Source organism: Monomorium pharaonis, chromosome 5 (genome assembly GCF_013373865.1).
Source record: "Monomorium pharaonis isolate MP-MQ-018 chromosome 5, ASM1337386v2, whole genome shotgun sequence".
NCBI classification, from domain to species: Eukaryota; Metazoa; Arthropoda; class Insecta; order Hymenoptera; family Formicidae; genus Monomorium; species Monomorium pharaonis.
In genome coordinates, this window is record NC_050471.1 from 29373184 (window position 1) to 29392773 (window position 19590).

Below are 19590 nucleotides of genomic sequence, written 5' to 3' on the forward strand. Positions count from 1 at the left end.
TTTTATCAAATCCAGAATAATGCGCGCGACCAGCACGCGATCTATTGAACAGATATAAAAGATAATAGGGAACTAAAGTAATAATAAAAGTAACGGCTGAATTCGTTACCGTTACTGTAAAAATGTAACGACGTTACCGTTACCGTTACAGACATAAAGAAGTAACGATCGTTACCGAAAAAAAGTAACGAAAACGGTAACGGCATTACAAGTAACGCGTTACTTTCCAACCCTGTTTGATATATAATGTATTAGTGAGTTACCTTTGAAGTGCAATTTTCTTCACAAAAGAATATGTACATTTTTTAATAACATTGACACGTATTAGGTCAAATAAGATGTCCTAAATAAAGAAAGGTCAAAGAATAATAAAGTAGCACGTGGAATTTTTAAATAAAATCAAATATGTTAAGATATTTAGTGTTGACGCCATCATTCTTCGTTCTTCCGTTTTCGCCGTTTTTTGGTCTTTTACAAATATATACAAATTTATTAAAACATAAAAATAAGTATAAATTTATAAAAAAGAATTATTGACTTAATAATATAATGGCTTTGTACTTTATGACCCATATTCCGAACGCGTTTTTATCCAAATAGCACGTAATATTACAATAATAGCACAGTAATATTATCTTAGTAATATTACGTGTTACGTGAGTAAAGATGTCAGCGTGTTTTTTTATTACTATGTTCTTTTTTTATGTTTAAAGTATATGATAAATAATGAAAAAACATATTTGTTTAATTTTTTTCTTTGACCCTTTTTTAATTGTCATCGAGTTTAATTATGTAGATGATTTGGCATATTATAATGTATTAATGAGTTACCTTTAAAATGCAATTTTCTTTACAAAAGAATATGTAAATTTTTTAATAACATTGACACGCATTACGTCAAATAAGGTTTCGTAAATAAGGAAAGGTCAAAGACTAATAAAATGGCACGTGGAATTTTTAAATAAAATCAAATATGTTAAGATATTCAATAGTGACTTCATTATTCTTTGCTTTTCCGTTTTCGTACAACTCGTTTACTCGTTATATATTTACCAATTTGTTAGAACATAAAAATGTAATTATAAATTTTTTAAAAATTATTGACTTAATAAAATAATGGTCTTGTACTGAATGTCCCGTGTCAGAACACGTTTTTCAAGAGATTAGCGTGTTTTCTTGTCATGTTATTCTTCTTTTACGTTTAATAAACGCGAAAAAAATAGAATAATAAAAAAGTGCATCGAAAAAAAGTAACGAAAACGGTAACGGTGTTACAAGTAAACAGGGTTGGGAAGTAACGCATTATGTACGTAACGTTTGATATACAGTCGGACCTCTCATTTAGCATAGCCACGGGACCAAATATGATAAATGAGAGGTTTGTGTTAGCGCCGCCCAAAACAGGGCCGTACGCACATGTTGTCAGATCCAGTTTCAAATTGTGGAGGTTAGAATGTGATTCTTACATTGGCAAGTACGTATGTACGGACCTGATGCAGACGACTGCGCATCGAGTACACGCAGCGACTGTGATCACGTGGTACACTAAAACGGAGGTTTTTGGTATGCTAAATGAGAGGTTATGCTAAATGAGTATGCTAAATGGGAGGTCGGACTGTATAATGTATTAATGAGTTACCTTTGATATTGATATTAAAATGCAATTTTCTTCACAAAAGAATACGTACAATTTTTAATAACATTGACACGTGTATTAGGTCAAATAACATTTCCTAAATAAGAAAAGGTCAAAGAATAATAAAGTGGCACGTGGAATTTTTAAATAAAATTAAATATGTTAAGATATTCAACAGTGACTTCATTATTCTTTGCTTTTCCGTTTTCGCATAACTCGTTTACTTAATTTATTAGAACACAAAAATGTAAGTAAATTTATTAAAAATTATTGACTTAATAAAATAATGGTTTTGTACCTTATGACCCGTGTCAGAACACGTTTCTAAAGAGGTCAGCGTGTTTTTTTGTCATTTTATTCTTCGTTTACGTTTAATAAACGCAAAAAAATAGAATAATGAAAAAGTGCATTGACGTATTAGAAGCGCATTGTATATAGGTTTATACATACATACATACATACATTTATATATATATATATATATATATATATATATATACAGGGTGTCTGGTATTTTTTTATGGGATGTTTATGAGCAGGTAGAGCGCATGAAACTGAACAGAAAAGTCCTTACCGTTTTTCCATTTTCGCAATAGTTAACAAGTTAGTGACTTGTAAAATTTTCTGCATTAGCCCGGCCTACCGGCAAATGCAAGCGTGCTGAGCGTCCGGCCGCGGCGGCCGCCCCTCCCCAGCGCTTGAACCTTGAGATTGCTAGGCGCGCGGGGGGAGTTGTTACAACAAGCGACAATGGCTACGCACAAGCGACGCATAACGCTAAATTCTCCCTTTGAGTTATGATAGTTCCTTACGTTTTTTAATGAAAATAAAATGTTCTAACGACAAAAAGTATGTGTGTACGTGTACATACATGTGTACAAAAAATATCAGTTTTAATGCTTAAAGAAGTGATTACTAAATTTATTTTTTTAATAAATAACAATTATTTTTAATAAAAAATATTTTTTTGATGATAGTCTTAAACGTCGTAAACGGTCATTATAAATTTTAAAAGAAGCTGTTATCATATGCTCGAAACAAAATTTATGCTTCTTCAAAAAACATTAGAAAATTTTATCGATTGAAATGGAAATGACAACCAAATAAAATGTTTGTTTCAACTTTATATTCTTAATTAAAAATTAAATAACTAGGATATTTATATTTTTAATAAAATTAATCCTTGTACATACATACGCGAGCTAAAGAATAATCACTTTGTGACAGGAAAATGATTATGCCTTAGTTCCGCGATTTTATATCACTATTACTATTTACGCTGATTACTATACATGTACACGTAAAAAAATATGATTCTAGTTTAAAAAAAATCAATTATTCACTTTTAATTGTATTTTTTTTAATAATTATTTTATCTTTAATGACTGAAAAGAGTATTCTGTTGATAATAAACACCACACTTTACATAAAACAAATAATGTTTAACATTTTCGCGTATGTACACACACACACACACACACACACACACAAATTACACACAAATTACAAACCAATTCTTGAATTAAGGAATAATCATTTTCCTGTCACAAAGTGATTATTCTTTAGCTCGTGTATGTATGTATCCCTCCCTCCACACACACACACACACACACACACACACACACACACACACACACACACACACACACACACACACACACACACACACACACACACACACACACACACACACACACACACACACTACAAACTAAAATTTTCTTAAATTAAATAAATATTGTTTATAAGTTTTGAAACATTTAATAAATTCATATATTCGTAAATTTACACGGAGAAAATTTTATAGTAAAATTATGTATGATTTTATTATTTATGATAGTAACCACGAACTGTAAGAAGAAATTTCAGAGAATTATATCATATAAGTAGTGTAAATATTGTCGTAATTTGATGAAAAACATAATAAAAATTTTCATAATTCCTCCTTGGCCCGCGTTTACTATTTATCATAGTAATTTTTACCATAAAGTTTTTTTCGTGTATTATAAATCTATCACAAGGATTAATTTTATTAAAAATATAAATATCCTAGTTATTTAATTTTTAATTAAGAATATAAAGTTGAAACAAACATTTTTTTGTTTGTCATTTCTATTTTAATCGATAAAATTTTCTAATGTTTTTTGAAGAAGCATAAATTTTGTTTCGAGCATATGATAATAGCTTCTTTTAAAATTTATAATGACAGTTTACGATGTTTAAGACTATCATGAAAAAAATATTTTTTATTAAAAATAATCGTTATTTATTAAAAAATAAATTTAGTAATCACTTCTTTAAGCATTAGATCTGATATTTTTTGTACACATGTATGTACACGTACACATACTTTTTGTTGTTAGAAAATTTTATTTTCATTAAAAAAGGTAAGGAACTATCAAATATTCAAAAAGGTAAGGAACTATCAAATAATTCAAAGGGAGAATTTAGCGTTACGCGTCGCTTGTGCGTAATCATTGCTGCTTGTTGTAACAACTCCCCCCGCGCGCCTAGCAATCTCAAGGTTCAAGCGCTAGAGAGGGGCGGCCGCCGCGGTCGGGCGCTCGGCGAGCTTGCATTTGCCGGTAGGCCGGGCTAATACAGAAAATTTTACAAGTCACTAACTTGTTAACTATTGCGAAAATGGAAAAACGGTAAGGACTTTTCTGTTCAGTTTCATGCGCTCTACCTGCTCATAAAAAACCCATAAAAAAATACCAGACACCCTGTATATATGAGTCATTTCACGGAATCCGCATGTGAAATCTGGGACTATAGTCACCGATTTCATTTAAACTGCAGAAAAATATTCGTCAAGATGAGATTAAAACAAACTGAATTTTTTTAGATTTTTAAACCCACGGGATTAGTGCGGGCGCTGCTGTCATTTTCTTGACATGTCGCGTTCTGACATCGCTTTGAAGTAAATTTTCACCATTTTCTTCTTTTCTGTTTTTTTTAAATGTGTAAATTTTTATAAAATTTCTTACTCTTTCTATATAAAATATTTTCAATTCCCTCAAAATTAAAGAAAGCAGAAAAAAATTTTTGAGAAAAATTCTGTTTTTTTATACTTTCCCTAAAATTTATTTTAAAATGAATATTTTCATTGGAAAGAGCGAATTTTTTTACATAATATATGTAGTTTATAGCTTTTGCTCTCAATGGTTAGAACCAAAATTAAATAAATAAACAAATTATATTTACTATTTATAATTATATTTTCGTCTTTAATAATTATTTTTTATTAAGTCGTACAGCCATCAATTTATTTTTATTTTTATAAAGTTCAAAGATGATAAAATTACTTTTGCATGAGCATACCTACTATGTCATTCAGAGGAATTATTGCGTGATAACTCTTATCAGTGCTTTTTACTGATTTGATTGTAGCATATCATGGCTCTAAAAATATTTTTATTTGCTTTACTTATGACTTGAATCCAAGTTGAAAAGATGGAAACATTTTTTTAGTTTCTTTTTGTGAGCACTTTGATGCCATTTCAAAACGAAAATGATGCAAAAAAGTTATAAAAAGTTATGCTCTCTATATCGATACACTTTAATGATTCTCGAGTTACGTGAAGCACTCGGCACATCTGATCGCAGCATGCTCTATTGATTCGTAACACCAATTCCAAAAACGTACCCATACACAACAGGAGTTGTAGAAAACAATATATTTTATATTTAAATAAAGTAATATTATCTTACAAGACTTGTAAGCAAATAGAAATATTTTCAGAATAACGGTATGTTACACACAATACAGTGAAAGGGACTCAGAGTTATTATGCAATTCCTCTGAATTATACAGGGAGTCCCAGAGCATACTGGTCACTGTTCATAAAAAGGTAGATGGGATCGAGATGAACATAAAAGTCCAATATTGTTATGGGTTTAGTCTGCTAATAATCGAGATATAAATTTTTTAAATTATGCGAATGAGAGCGCGCCTTGCGCGCCGAAGGAAGGGCTCGAGCCGCTCAAGCCATAGCACGGCCTACTGTCTCAAGCATTGGCTGCCGGCGGCGGTGGGGGAAAGAAGGAGAAGCGTGGCGTCGCACAGTGATGCCAAACGCCTAAATTCTTAGACATGGTTTGAAAAATCTCAAAGACTCGACTGATACGCATACAATTTGGTACATAAAGGTTTTCGGGGTTGCTAATTTTGAATTTGGTATCAAAATAAAAAAAAACAAAATGGCGGATTGAATATAGCGAACAAAAATTCAAAAAGTACATGAATATTGACTTCTATTTATAAGTTTTTTTAGTAATATTTTAATCAGTCTCATGGAAAATAGTATAATAATTCTAGGCACATATTCTCTAAATTTCCTAGAGTAAAACATTACTCTAAAAGAGTAAAAATTGGACATATCTTAGTTTGAGTGATTTGTCACTCTAATTAGAGTTCGAATGACAAAATACGACGAGATATGTTCGAATGACAAAATATTTGATTTAAAAAAGTACAAGAAGGCTTTTATAAGATTATATTTATTTTTTTACCAAAATATAAAAAAATTTAATTTTTAAATTTGATTTAAAAAAAAACGCTAAATGATGCTAAAAAAGAGACAAAGTGGAAATTAAAGTACTCATCCTAAAGAACGAAATTTTACTTGAAACAACTGCAGCCGAGTGCAACTTTTAAAAAATTGACATTATGTAAATTAATATAAATTAAGATACATGTCTACTTTGGGGGTCCGTGCACTTATAACACGTAACATTATAGAGGGAAAATAGAGGGGCAACCCGGCAAGTCTGGCAGCTTTAGTTGTGACAAACATTACAATCTCACTCGCAAATCAAACTTGTCGAGGCGGACTCGCGAGCCAAACTCGTACATGAATAGAGCACTTTTAAAAGTGAATTTTTTTAAAAGTTGCACTTGGCTGCAGTTGTTTCAAGTGAAATTTCATTCTTTAAGATGAGTACTTTAATTTCCACTTTGTCTCTTCTTTAGCATCATTTAGCGTTTTTTTTAAATCAAATTTAAAAATTAAATTTTTTTATATTTTGGTAAAAAAATAAATATAATCTTATAAAAGCCTTCTTGTACTTTTTTAAATCAAATATTTTGTCATTCGAACATATCTCGTCATATTTTGTCATTCGAACTCTAATTAGAGTGATAAATCACTCAAACTTAGATATGTCCAATTTTTACTTTTTTAGAGTAATGTTTCACTCTAGGAAATTTTGAGAATATCTGCCTAGAATTATTATACTATTTTCCATGAGACTGATTAAAATATTACTAAAAAAACTTACAAATAGAAGTCAATATTCATGTACTTTTTGAATTTTTGTCCGCTATATTCAATCCGCCATTTTGTTTTTTTTAAATTTTGATACCAAATTCAAAATTAGCAACCCCGAAAACCTTTATGTACCAAATTGTATGCGTATCAGTCGAGTTTTTGAGATTTTTTAAACCATGTCCAAGAATTTAGGCGTTTGGCATCACTGTGCGTCGTCGCCGTTCCCACGTCTCGCCGCACCGTGCCTAAGTTCGCGTCGATGGCTGCTACGCACACTCGCGATTACATGACGATTATGTAGTACAAAAATACAATAAATGTTACCACGTTTAACAACATCTTTAGTTTGTATTATTCTACTTTCATTATGTGTAATTTGAATAAAATTTTAACAATTATCATTTCTTTATATTTTTAGTGTTAAACACGATCAAAGGAAAAAATTATCAAAAATTATCACTAAAACTGCGATAAATAATCAGCAGGATACTTTCTCTTTGAGTATCGTGTTTAATGTTTAAAGTGTTAAAAAATAGTAATCTTGTTAAAAAAATTTTATATGACATTTAATGAAACTCTAATAATATTGATTCGAACTGTTGTTAAAAATGACGTTTATCGTGTTTCTGTAAATACTTTAGAGGGAAAGATATTCCTGCTGAATTCGCAAAATACATCTATTTATCTTTGTCTTTTTAATATAAAAATTGCAGCAACGTTCTGCTTTATTTTTATAAAAAATTCTAGAATTGTAGAAGTGTTAGTAAAATTATTTTCTTGATATTAAGTAAATCACATTTCAAAACAATACGAAAAATATAAAAATTTTACGGTTTGTTCTATCATTACGTTTGAATTTCTGTGTAAAATTTTGAATTCTAAATTTTTTTATTTATTCTTGAATTTTTTATTTACTTTTGATTTGTACGTAAAATTGAACTTTGTACTTTTTTTGTAAATTTTATATAAAAGTAGCATTACGAGTTAAATTAAATTTTTTACATTAACTCATTACTTCCCAAGCGGACATTTTATAGTCGATTGGTTTTCGGCTCAGAAAAGTGATGAGATCACATGAAAACTTAAAACAAAATATGCTCTTCTACGTAAAAAGAGTTGCTCTTTCAGATTCCGGGGTCAAAATTTCAAAATTTTTTATTGAAAATTAAATATGGCGGCTCAAAGTTGATATAAATTTTTTCATCGACTATTGACTTTTTATAGTAGAAAACTTCGAAAAATTTTGTCCATGATTGTTGTAAACGATTGAAATGACGGAGTTTGCCTCTTTAAAATATAAACTATGATTATTAATTGATTTTTTTAAGTAGTTCAAGTAGTTCAAGGTGGTGGATGCAGTATGGCGTCCAAATACATGGAAATCATATTTTATTGCGATATATGTGTGTGAATAGTCATTTCTCACATTTTCGAGGTCGCTGAGTACGAATCTTTGGTCAATTAGTCATTTTTCAAAATGGCGGATACAATATGGCGTCAGAATACACGAAAATTAGATTTTGTTGCGAACTCAGCGATCTCACAAATACATAAAATAAGTACTCGGAGGCATAGTTTTTAATAAAGTATGATTTTTATGGCATATTGTATCCGTAATTGACTAAAGATTCGTACTCAGCGACCTCGAAAATGTGAGAAATGACTATTCACACACATATATCGCAATAAAATATGATTTCCATGTATTTGGACGCCATACTGCATTCACCATCTTGAACTACTTGAACTACTTAAAAAAATCAATTAATAATCATAGTTTATACTTTAAAGAGGCAAACTCCGTCACTTCAATCGTTTACAACAGTCATGGACAAAATTTTTCGAAGTTTTCTACTATAAAAAGTCAATAGTCGATGAAAAAATTTATATCAACTTTAAGCCGCCATATTTAATTTCCAATAAAAAATTTTGAAATTTTGACCCCGGAATCTGAAAGAGCAACTCTTTTTACGTAGAAGAGTATATTTTGTTTTAAGTTTTCATGTGATCTCATCACTTTTCTGAGCCGAAAATCAATCGACTATAAAATGTCCGCTTGGGAAGTAATGGGTTAAAATGTAAAATTATATTAAAATGTAAAAAAATATCGCTGCAAAAATTCACTTGAATTCACTTATTCGTTAAAAAGTTATTTATTATCACAAAAAATTATCACACACACACACACACACACATGTTGTATAAGTCATTATAAGAATAAGTTTTCATTTTCGTTCTTTTATAGTTAGTTTCAAAACATTTACGGTCACAATTTTTTGTTAATTAATAAAAAAAGAATCAGGAGCATACAGTTTTAAATTTTGATAACTTTTGGCTATAGTATTGCAGAGTCAAAAACATTCTCAATAAAAGTTGAGTCAACTAACCCAAGACAATATTGGATTTTTATGTTCATCTCGATCCCCTTTTTACCTTTTTACGAGTAATGGTCCACGTGCGTTGGGACACCCTGTATATATGTATATAATGTGTTATATATCACCAAACAACGGCTCTCCATAAGATAACAATAAACAGAAAAGCATTAAAAAAATACTTATTTTATTTATGTCTAGTTGTGTTTATTTTTTAGCTGCGGTTTAATTAACTGCTTTTTTTTATTTTCAAAATGTATAGAATATATTGTAAACACTATCGATTTTTAATTTTGACAATGCTGCCTTTATAAAGTCCAGAGATTTAAAGTTTATAAAAAATAAGTCCAAATTTTGATGACTCATATAAAATTCACGATTTAATGAAAATTAATTGCAATAACTGTATGAGTTTCAAATGTCAGGTAGGTCGTCCAAAGAAAATAATTTATATAATTATAATAATAATAATAAATTATAATAAATTATAATTATAATAATAAATTATAATAAAATATAATTATAATAAAAAATATAATATAATATAATTATAATACAAAAAGAATCGGATTTTGTTAACAATTTTTACAATTTTATCATTTGAGCATTTTTTGAATAACTAATTTAAATTATTAAACTATACAATATAACAAAAAAACTGTTTTCAACATTGAAAGTGATTTATCTCAGGCTCTTTGATGTGATAGAGAAGATCCAATTTAATGCACCATTTCAAAAACGTAAATTTATATTTTAACATAAAAATAATTGTTACAAATTATTAGCAGTATGATAATTATGTAACAGAAATATTAAAATTTTATGTTGAAAAGACCAAAATGGATCAATACTATTTTGCAAAAATGTACGTATATTCTTTTACTTAAGTGATAATAATTTTTGGTAATATTAGCTTTTGCTATAACCATTAATAAATCACAGAGTCATATTTATTGAGCTAATTAAATTTGACATTTCAACAGACTTTATCAATTAGTTTTATTATTTTTTAATTGTATTATAAAAGCAACAATATTATTATACAATTAAATTAAAATGAAATAATTTTGAGCATGTTTTTGATAAATGTCATTATTACAAAAAAAGTTTATTATAAATGTTTTCCAATTGACTATGAAAGTCAATATATAGTTCATTGGCTAAAAATTGACTTTTAGTCGCCATAAAGTAGACTTTTAAGTTGACTTTAAGTTGACTAAAGAACTTGTTGGTCCTTTGACAGACTGTAGTCGACTATAGTTTACATTCAATCCGACTTTGAACTCAACTTTAAATCTTTTCCGCCGACTGATAATCGACCAATAGTCGACTTGCTGTTGTGTGTGAAGTTACATATTTAAAAAATAATTATAAAACACTACAGCTTAGACTCTTTAGATTCATTACATTAACATACATTACAATAATCATTTGATTTGATGTTTATATAAACAGGGATTTGAAAAAATAATAGTCAGACTTAGTTTCTTGCTTACGACGTAAACAATATCACATTAATATCGTAAGTGTCAAAACTCAAAACTAGATACAGTATGAAAAACATAAGTATTATATATAACATATACGCATAACTTTTTTCTAGATTAAAACTATAATTAAAACAATGGATGATAAAAAAGTGTATAGATCGTGGAACGGTATTGACTCGGGTGAAGAAATTGTTATTTCTGGTATTAGCGGCAGATTTCCAGATTCAGACAATATGAATCAATTACGAGAAAATCTATTTAATAAAGTTGACCTTATTAAAGCAAATCATGATCGATGGAAAGAAGGTGATAACACTTTATAATATAATATTTATAATTTTATTACAGTTTTACATTACTCTTGTAGAAATACAGTGTAACCTTTGATTGATTATTGGTCAGTTATATGTATATAGTGTTTTTATCCACTAATTGAATAGCAAAATCTTTTCAATCAAAATGTAACAATTTTTTCATAATTTAAAAATATTAATTAAAATTAAGGAAACCCAGAGCAGTTTTGCTAATGTTTAAAAATTTTAGTTATAAGATATTTTTAAAGATTTAATTGTTGTAATTGACTATATAGTACTATATAATGATAGAGACAGCATTGCTCTATATTTTGATCCTATTGATAATACAATAAATCATACAGTTTTGTCTTTAATAATTAAAATATTAACATGCAGCATGACTGCGTATTTGCTTCGGGGCAGTTACGCTAGCAGCTCAGAGCAAATTATAAAATAACACTATGCACTATGAAGAGTGTTAAACTAAGAAATTATACAAGTATCATTTAAATGCTATAAATTTTATTTAAATTTTAAAGCAAAAAAAAAACATTTTATGTAACATATATTTAATTTGCACAGAACTTAAAATAACGAAATGTGAACATATTATTGTATCTTGAAGTAAATTAATATATGCGCACAACAAACAAAGATACGAAATAAATTAAATATGTTATAAGGTATAACTTAGAGAATCTACTCCATCTGTTCTTCCCAGAGAATATTAAGACATCTTAAAGACAATTAAAAGATGTCCTGAAATCTTTTGGGACGTCCAAAAAGTTGTACAAAAAAATATTTACAAGGTGTCTAAAAGACGTCTTATGTCCCGATTTCAATTTATATTACCATGTTTTTTAAACGTCTTATAAGATATTTTTTAGAGGTTCTATGTGACATTCTTTAATCCTTTAAGATGTCTTTTAGATGTGTTTTATTGACAATAATATTAGATGCATGATGAATATCAAACATACGTGCTGCAAATAGTGTACCAACTCACATCGTTGCTTATTTTAAAATAAAATTAAAATAAAAGAAAAGCTTAAAAATTTAATTTATATGTTTCTTAATAACATATTAAATTTTATTAAAAATTTGTATCAAGTGTGTGTGTGTGTGTGTGTGTGTGTGTGTGTGTGTGTGTGTGTGTGTGTGTGTGTGTGTGTGTGTGTGTGTGTGGCCATTATTAACGTGGGCAATATCACGCGTGGCCAATATTGACGTGGCTAATATTGACGTGGTCAATAATGACGCGTGGCCAGTAATGACGTGGCCAATCCACCCCGTGGTCAATCGGGATCGTGGTCAATAATGACGTGGCCAATCGGGACCGTGGCCAATCGGGACCGTGGCCAATATTGACGTGGCCAAACGGGTGCCACTTGGTTCCGTGGCCATATATTTTGATTGAAAGAGAATTAATATATTCTCAGAAAACGCGTGGGCGGCGGAGGGGCTCCGCCCCTTCCTTTACACCCCCTCCTTGTAATTTTTTCTAACCTAACCCACACATTTTAAAGTCGATATTTGGTTAATGTGAAAATATTGGAAATGAACAGCGTGGAAAGTCGCAAACCTATGTGGTACTGTACAAGCGTGGATTTCGTTTATTTTACGTTTTATAAATACGATACATGATATTAGTGCTTTACGTAAAGCAAACCACGCTAGTACAGTACCACAGGTTTGCGACTTTCCACGCTGTTTCGTTTTCAATGTTTTTACATTAACCAAATATCGACTTTAAAATGTGTGGGTTAGAGTAGGTTAGGTTAGGTTAGAAAAAATCACAGGGAGGGGATGCAGGTTCACGCCCACGCGTTTTCTGAGAATATATTAAGGTAATACTGAAGAAGACAATTTTGTTTCATGCAAAATATAGTATTCTCTGCTTTAACAAAAAAAATTTGTTAAGGGGATGCTAAAGTAAAGAGCGAACTTCGACCGGACCCCAGCGCCGTCACAACGGAATTAAAAATGTTGATAACTAATCCCGTCGGTAAATTATCAACATTTTTAATTTCGTACTGTATTACCATAAACTTATAACGTACATGTATTGGAAATACATGTACACATGCATACCAATGCGGTAGTGATTTTATTAATACCGTCAAAAGAGACGTTCCAAATATTATAAATTTTACCAATACAATCTAAATAGATGCATATGGTATTATATAGTTTTCCAGTACCATCTAAATAGACACTTCAGGTATATAAATTTTACCAGTGCTGTCGAAATAGATGCAGCTGGTTTTCCAGTTTTATCTAAATAGACACTTCAAGAATTATTAATTTTTTCAGTGCTGTCTAAATAGATGCAGTTGGTATTATAAAATTTTTCAGTACTATATAGACACTTCAGTTATTATTATTTTTACCAGTGCTGTCTAAATAGATTCTATATGGTATTATAAAATTTTCCATCTAAAGACACTTCAGGTATTATTATTTTTACCAGTGCTGTCAATAGATGCTATATGATATAAAATTTTCCATCTAAAGACACTTCAGGTATTATTATTTTTACCAGTGCTGTCTAAATAGATTCTATATGGTATTATAAAATTTTCCATCTAAAGACACTTCAGGTATTATTATTTTTACCAGTGCTGTCAATAGATGCTATATGATATTATAAAATTTTCCATCTAAAGACACTTCAGATATTATTATTTCTACCAGTGCTGTCAATAGATGCTATATGATATTATAAAATTTTCCATCTAAAGACACTTCAGGTATTATTATTTTTACCAGTGCTGTCAATAGATGCTATATAATATTATAAAATTTTCCATCTAAAGACACTTCAGGTATTATTATTTTTACCAGTACTGTCAATAGATGCTATGTAATATTATAAAATTTTCCATCTAAAGACACTTCAGGTATTATTATTTTTACCAGTGCTGTCAATAGATGCTATATAATATAAAATTTTCCATCTAAAGACACTTCAGGTATTATTATTTTTACCAGTACTGTCAATAGATGCTATATAATATAAAATTTTCCATCTAAAGACACTTCAGGTATTATTATTTTTACCAGTACTGTCAATAGATGCTATGTAATATTATAAAATTTTCCATCTAAAGACACTTCAGGTATTATTATTTTTACCAGTGCTGTCAATAGATGCTATATAATATTATAAAATTTTCCATCTAAAGACACTTCAGGTATTATTATTTTTACCAGTGCTGTCAATAGATGCTATATGATATAAAATTTTCCATCTAAAGACACTTCAGGTATTATTATTTTTACCAGTGCTGTCAATAGATGCTATATGATATTACAAAATTTTCCAGTATCAAATAGATACTTCAGATATTATATAAATAATAATATAAATTTTACCAGTGCTATTTATAGATGCATCTGGTTTTAAATATTTTTTCGTAAACGTGCGATCTGACATGTTGTAACGTCTTGTCACACGCTGTTGTTTTGAGGAAAGTTCAACATACCTCACCAATTCTGGCGCTCGAACAATGTATATAAACAAGAGGCGTAACCACGTGCGTGAGGTAACTGTTGGCGGGATCGGCGTGCGGCAGCGTAATGAAGAGATACAGGATAGGAGACAATGGGAGACAACGCTCAGCTGTACAGGCCGTACTGCTATTTCCAGGCCCGAACTCAAGCACATTCACGCACACATCGCGCTCCGTGAACCACTAAACTGTCGCGTGCTCGGCTACGTTCGGTCGGTTCGGCGTGAGCGCGCTCAGCTGACTCCGAGATCGCGGCGTCTGAACTTTTTCGGCATATGTTTATCACGCGGGCGCCGCTCATATACCGTGTCCATAAGATCGATCTACAAGAGCGTTGTGTGGCGACGGGCAGTGGGCGAGACCTACCGATCTGTCGATCCGAGTTCAATTCCTGCCGTAGTTTCTTTCTTTTTTATTTTTTAATACAATCTGTGAAAAATTTTTATTAATGTAACAATATTTATGGTTAAAAATTTTTTCTATATAAAATAATTTTTTTTTTACCAAACCATAATTATTATTTATTTTACAGTTAATTTTTTATATGTATCCGAAATGAAAAGGAAAAATATAACACTATTTCAATGACAATTTTATTTTATAGTTTATATAAAATCAAAAATATTGAAAAATGAAAAATTTAAAGATTCATCGTTGTTAATTTCTTGACCTGACCGTACGAATGGTTCGTCCGTTCCATACCTTTTACACAATGCAAAAGAAAATTGTGTCATTGAAATAGCGTTATATTTGTCCCTTTTATTTCGGATACGATACGTATAAAAAAATAATCGCAAAATACATAATAATTGAGCTTTATTGGAATAGAAAAAAAATTATTTTATACAGGAAAAATTTACAAAAATTTATAAATCTTGTCTTACGTCAATAAAACTTTTTTGCAGATTGTAAATAAAAAAAAAAAGTGCGCCGGAAATCTAACCCGAATCCGTAGATTGGTAGGTAATCATCCGCTTATCGCCATGCTGCTTTATTACAAATCGGTCTTATGAACACGGTATACGTACCATCAGAACCTGTAAAAATTTCTGACGTGGACTTATAATAAAATGTACTTGATGTAAAAATTTTAGATCTTGTATACATAAATCAAGCCTGGGTCGTCCTTGAGAAAACATTTAGAAACAATACTACGCCTTCTGATTGAGCGTAGTAATTCTAATAAAAAAGTTATACGACTGCAAAAATTTTATGTCTGAAAATTTCGGCGCCGCTGTCGCACTCTATTAGGGTCGGTTCACAATATACGATACAGACCATCCCGTACCGACGACAAAATTATAAACCTGATCAATGCAAAATGTTAAAACATGCGTTATGCAATTATTGATAGATTCCGTTGACGAAATGTGTTGGCCAATGTTGATGTATATGAACAGTCGCATTACCCAGACAGCACACAATATTCATGATAAAAATTTATAAACACTTATTAATTTTTTTTTTCTAAATATTATATATAAATATTTTATACATATTTTATATACATGAAGAAAAAATTGTTATTTAACATATTACAATCTAGATTACATATTTTATACAATATTTATGGTAAATAAAAAATAAAGATTAGTATAAATAATATTTTGTAAATATTTATAAATATTTTATATTTTTATTATATTTATGATAAATCTTTATGATATGTCAAATCTAACACCACAAAAATATTTATAAAATATTTGGATAAATATTTATAAAATATTTAAATAAATATTATAAATATTTTGTAAATATTTTATAAATATTGTGTGCTGTCTTAGTAAAAACGCATGTTTAATATTTTGTCTTGTCAGGGTCGGTTCGTATCATTTCCAATACGTGCCGTACAGTGTGAAGCGACCCTTACTCTTCTTATTCTCACTCAGCTACAGCTAGATAGTAGCATGTAAACATGTAAATCTACAAGGTGTCCCTGACCATGGCTACGGTCCACTTGATGCTACAAACGTTTCGAAGCAGTCTTTGATTGGTTAATTTGTAAAAATCTTTGTTTCGATTGGTCAAAAACGCTTTAAAGCATTTGTAGCGTCAAGTGGACCGCAGCCCATGTGGCTCAATATTCATAAAAATGTAAAAAAAATCGAGATAAACATAAAAATCCAACATCGTCTTTGATTAGATCTTGAGTTAGGTTAAGTTGGGTTTGGTTTACAAATAATCAAGATATTAATTTTTTAAATTATGCAAATGAGACCGCGTCAAAGGAAGAGCTCGAACCGCTTGAGCCATAACACGGAAGAAAGAATCTATTCTACAATTGATAAAATTGTTTTAGCGGAGAAACAAAGAAATGTTGGTTGTTTCATAATAATTTTATTATGTGAATGATGGGTGCGTTCAGGGAGACGTTATTAGCGCTATCAGCATTAGTTTATCCTTGTTCTACTTTTAATGAGTAATGAAGATGGACTGATGCTGGTAGCGCTAATAGCGTCTCCCCGAACGCACTCAATGTATATAATAATGTGTATAATAAAGCAAAAACACGTGCTCGATTCTTGAATTCGCAAATTCTGTTCTTACAGAAAAGTTGAAAATTTATTGGCTATCGTATGGCTTTTAACCAATAAACTTGCAACTTTTCTGTTAGAACGAGTATTTGCGTAAACGTTTTTCTTGCGAATGACTTCAAGAATCGAGCCTCAGGACGTATTCAATTAAAAATTTTTATTTATAAAAAAATTACATCTCTTTTAATAATAACCGCGATAATAATACGGATACATTGGAGGCGGATACGACACTGGAGGCGGCGGATACGACGGTAGAGGCGGCGGTGGTAGGTACGACGGTGGAGGCAGCGGATATGACAGTGGAGGCGGCGGTGGTGCTGCGGCGTATCCTGTGGAAGCGTACGCTGATGAAACGTACGCAGAACCATGTTGTCCGTACGTTCCAACAGCGTACGCTTTTTTCCTTTCCTTTTGCATTTCCCTCCTAACAGCTGCGTTGATTTGCTACAAATGTTAATTTATTTAAAAATTATTTAAAAATATACACGACGATAATAAAGCAAAAACACAGATGCTCGATTCTTGAATTCATTCGCAAGAGAAACGTATTCGCAAATTCTGTTCTTACAGAAAAGTTGAAAATTTATTGGCTATCGTATGGCTATTAACCAATAAACTTACAACTTTCTGTTAGAGCGAGTATTTGCGTATACGTTTCTCTTGCGAATGACTTCAAGAATCGGGCCCCTGTACGTAAGCTTAGAGAATGAGAAGCAAACAGACGAACAATACAATAACGTATTTTATGTGTTACCTTTCGTGTCATTCCTCCTCTTCCTCCTCTTCCTCCTCTTCCTCCTCTTCCTCCTCTTCCTCCTCTTGCGCCTCGTGGCGGTGGCGGTGGCGGTGGAGGTGACGGCGACGGTGACGGTGGAGGTGACGGTGACGCTGGCGGTGGCGGTGGCGGTGGCGGTGGCGTTGCCGACGTTCTGAGTACTTTCGAGGGTTTGCTTGGCGACGGACCAACTTTTTCTTGCGTCGCTGCTTGCATGTTGCGCGGACACACGGGGCACTTGGCCTCTGCCACGTGCTCGGTGGTCACCTCAGTTGTAGCTGTAAAAAAAGCAAATATGATTACGTTTTATAAGAAAAAATATACATGTAGTATTTTATAAGTAAATCTGATTTACTTATATTGCATTATGCAGTAATAATTATGTACTTACACTTGCGAGATCGCCGAGACGTGTCGAGCGACATGTTGATATTGCCGTCCATGGGCTACACATACAATAATGACTACTCGCTGGAAAATAAATCTTCGCGATGATAGACAAAGACAACCATATGCGTTCATGAACGCATATGACTGCGTTCAGAAATATCACCTGAATGTCCTTCTCATCGTTTTATCCTTGTTGTTCGGGCAATAGAAACAAGGATATAATAAAAATACGCCAGATATTATTGAAACATATAAAACTATAATGTTTTATCAATTTCACGTGTGCTATGTGTATTCTCGCTGTTCGCCAAGTCAGTCCATCAAAAGATTAAAAATTTAATATCAAATCGATCACATTGTACGATTTGCAATTTTAATAATGTTGTTTATAACATTAAATAAAATAAATAATTATATTTATATTATTGGAAAATAATAAATAAATTTAGTAAAAATTTTTATTTTAAAAAATGTACTATTAAATTTTGTCATTATTTTGTTGATAAACAATCCTTTTCCTAGTAATTTTTATTTAAGAACATACATATTACTTGTTAAAATGTTTAACAATAAAATAATATTAATAACAATTCAATTTCATATTAAATTTTTTTTAATTATTACCAAATTTATTCTTTATTGTAATTAATTGAGTAATAATTTAAAAAAATTTATTTTTTATTGTAATTAATTGAGTAATAATTTAAAAAAATTATTCTTTATTGTAATTAATTGAGTAATAATTTTAAAAAATTTATTCTTTATTGTAATTAATTGAGTAATAATTTAAAAAAATTATTCTTTATTATAATTAATTGAGTAATAATTTTAAAAAATTTATTTTTTATTGTAATTAATTGAGTAATAATTTTAAAAAATTTATTCTTTATTGTAATTAATTTAGTAATAATTTTAAAAAATTAATTTTTTATTGTAATTAATTTAGTAATAATAAAAAAAATTTAATATGAAATTGAATTGTTATTAATATTATTTTATTGTTAAACATTTTAACAAGTAATATGTATGTTCTTAAATAAAAATTACTAGGAAAAGGATTGTTTATCAACAAAATAATGACAAAATTTAATAGTACATTTTTTAAAATAAAAATTTTTACTAAATTTATTTATTATTTTCCAATAATATAAATATAATTATTTATTTTATTTAATGTTATAAACAACATTATTAAAATTGCAAATCGTACAATGTGATCGATTTGATATTAAATTTTTAATCTTTTGATGGACTGACTTGGCGAACAGCGAGAATACACATAGCACACGTGAAATTGATAAAACAT

General features: G+C 30.0%; 2 protein-coding genes across 6 annotated transcripts in view; one reads left to right on the forward strand and one right to left on the reverse strand.

Annotated features, from left to right (window-relative positions):
* Positions 1-10719: 10719 nt before the first annotated feature.
* Positions 10720-19590, forward strand: part of LOC114254177 (fatty acid synthase-like) — a 56981-nt gene continuing 48110 nt past the window's right edge. For all 5 annotated transcript variants that reach the window (XR_004963215.1, XR_004963216.1, XM_036286740.1 and 2 more), the window contains exons 1-2: positions 10720-10806; positions 10888-11080. Coding sequence is in view for 3 of the 5 variants with exons in the window: in XM_036286740.1 (XP_036142633.1) it covers positions 10909-11080 (172 nt within the window). In the remaining 2 variants the exon portion in view is untranslated. The remainder of the gene's footprint in view (positions 10807-10887; positions 11081-19590) is intronic.
* Positions 17259-18398, reverse strand: LOC118645520 (extensin-like). The gene is made up of 3 exons (XM_036286745.1): positions 18286-18398; positions 17874-18172; positions 17259-17563 (listed from the first exon to the last, which is right to left on the reverse strand). The coding sequence occupies exons 1-3, from the start codon at positions 18335-18337 to the stop codon at positions 17300-17302; spliced, it is 615 nt and encodes a 204-aa protein (XP_036142638.1). The 5' UTR covers positions 18338-18398; the 3' UTR covers positions 17259-17299.

Coding starts and splice junctions, on each gene's coding strand:
- LOC118645520 (XM_036286745.1), bottom strand. CDS start 18,337: ATGGACGGCAATATCAACATGTCGCTCGACACGTCTCGGCGATCTCGC. Junction 18,173..18,285: donor GTCTCGGCGATCTCGCAAGT/GTAAGTACATAA, acceptor CTTTTTTTACAG/CTACAACTGAGGTGACCACC. Junction 17,564..17,873: donor GAGGAGGAATGACACGAAAG/GTAACACATAAA, acceptor TAACATTTGTAG/CAAATCAACGCAGCTGTTAG.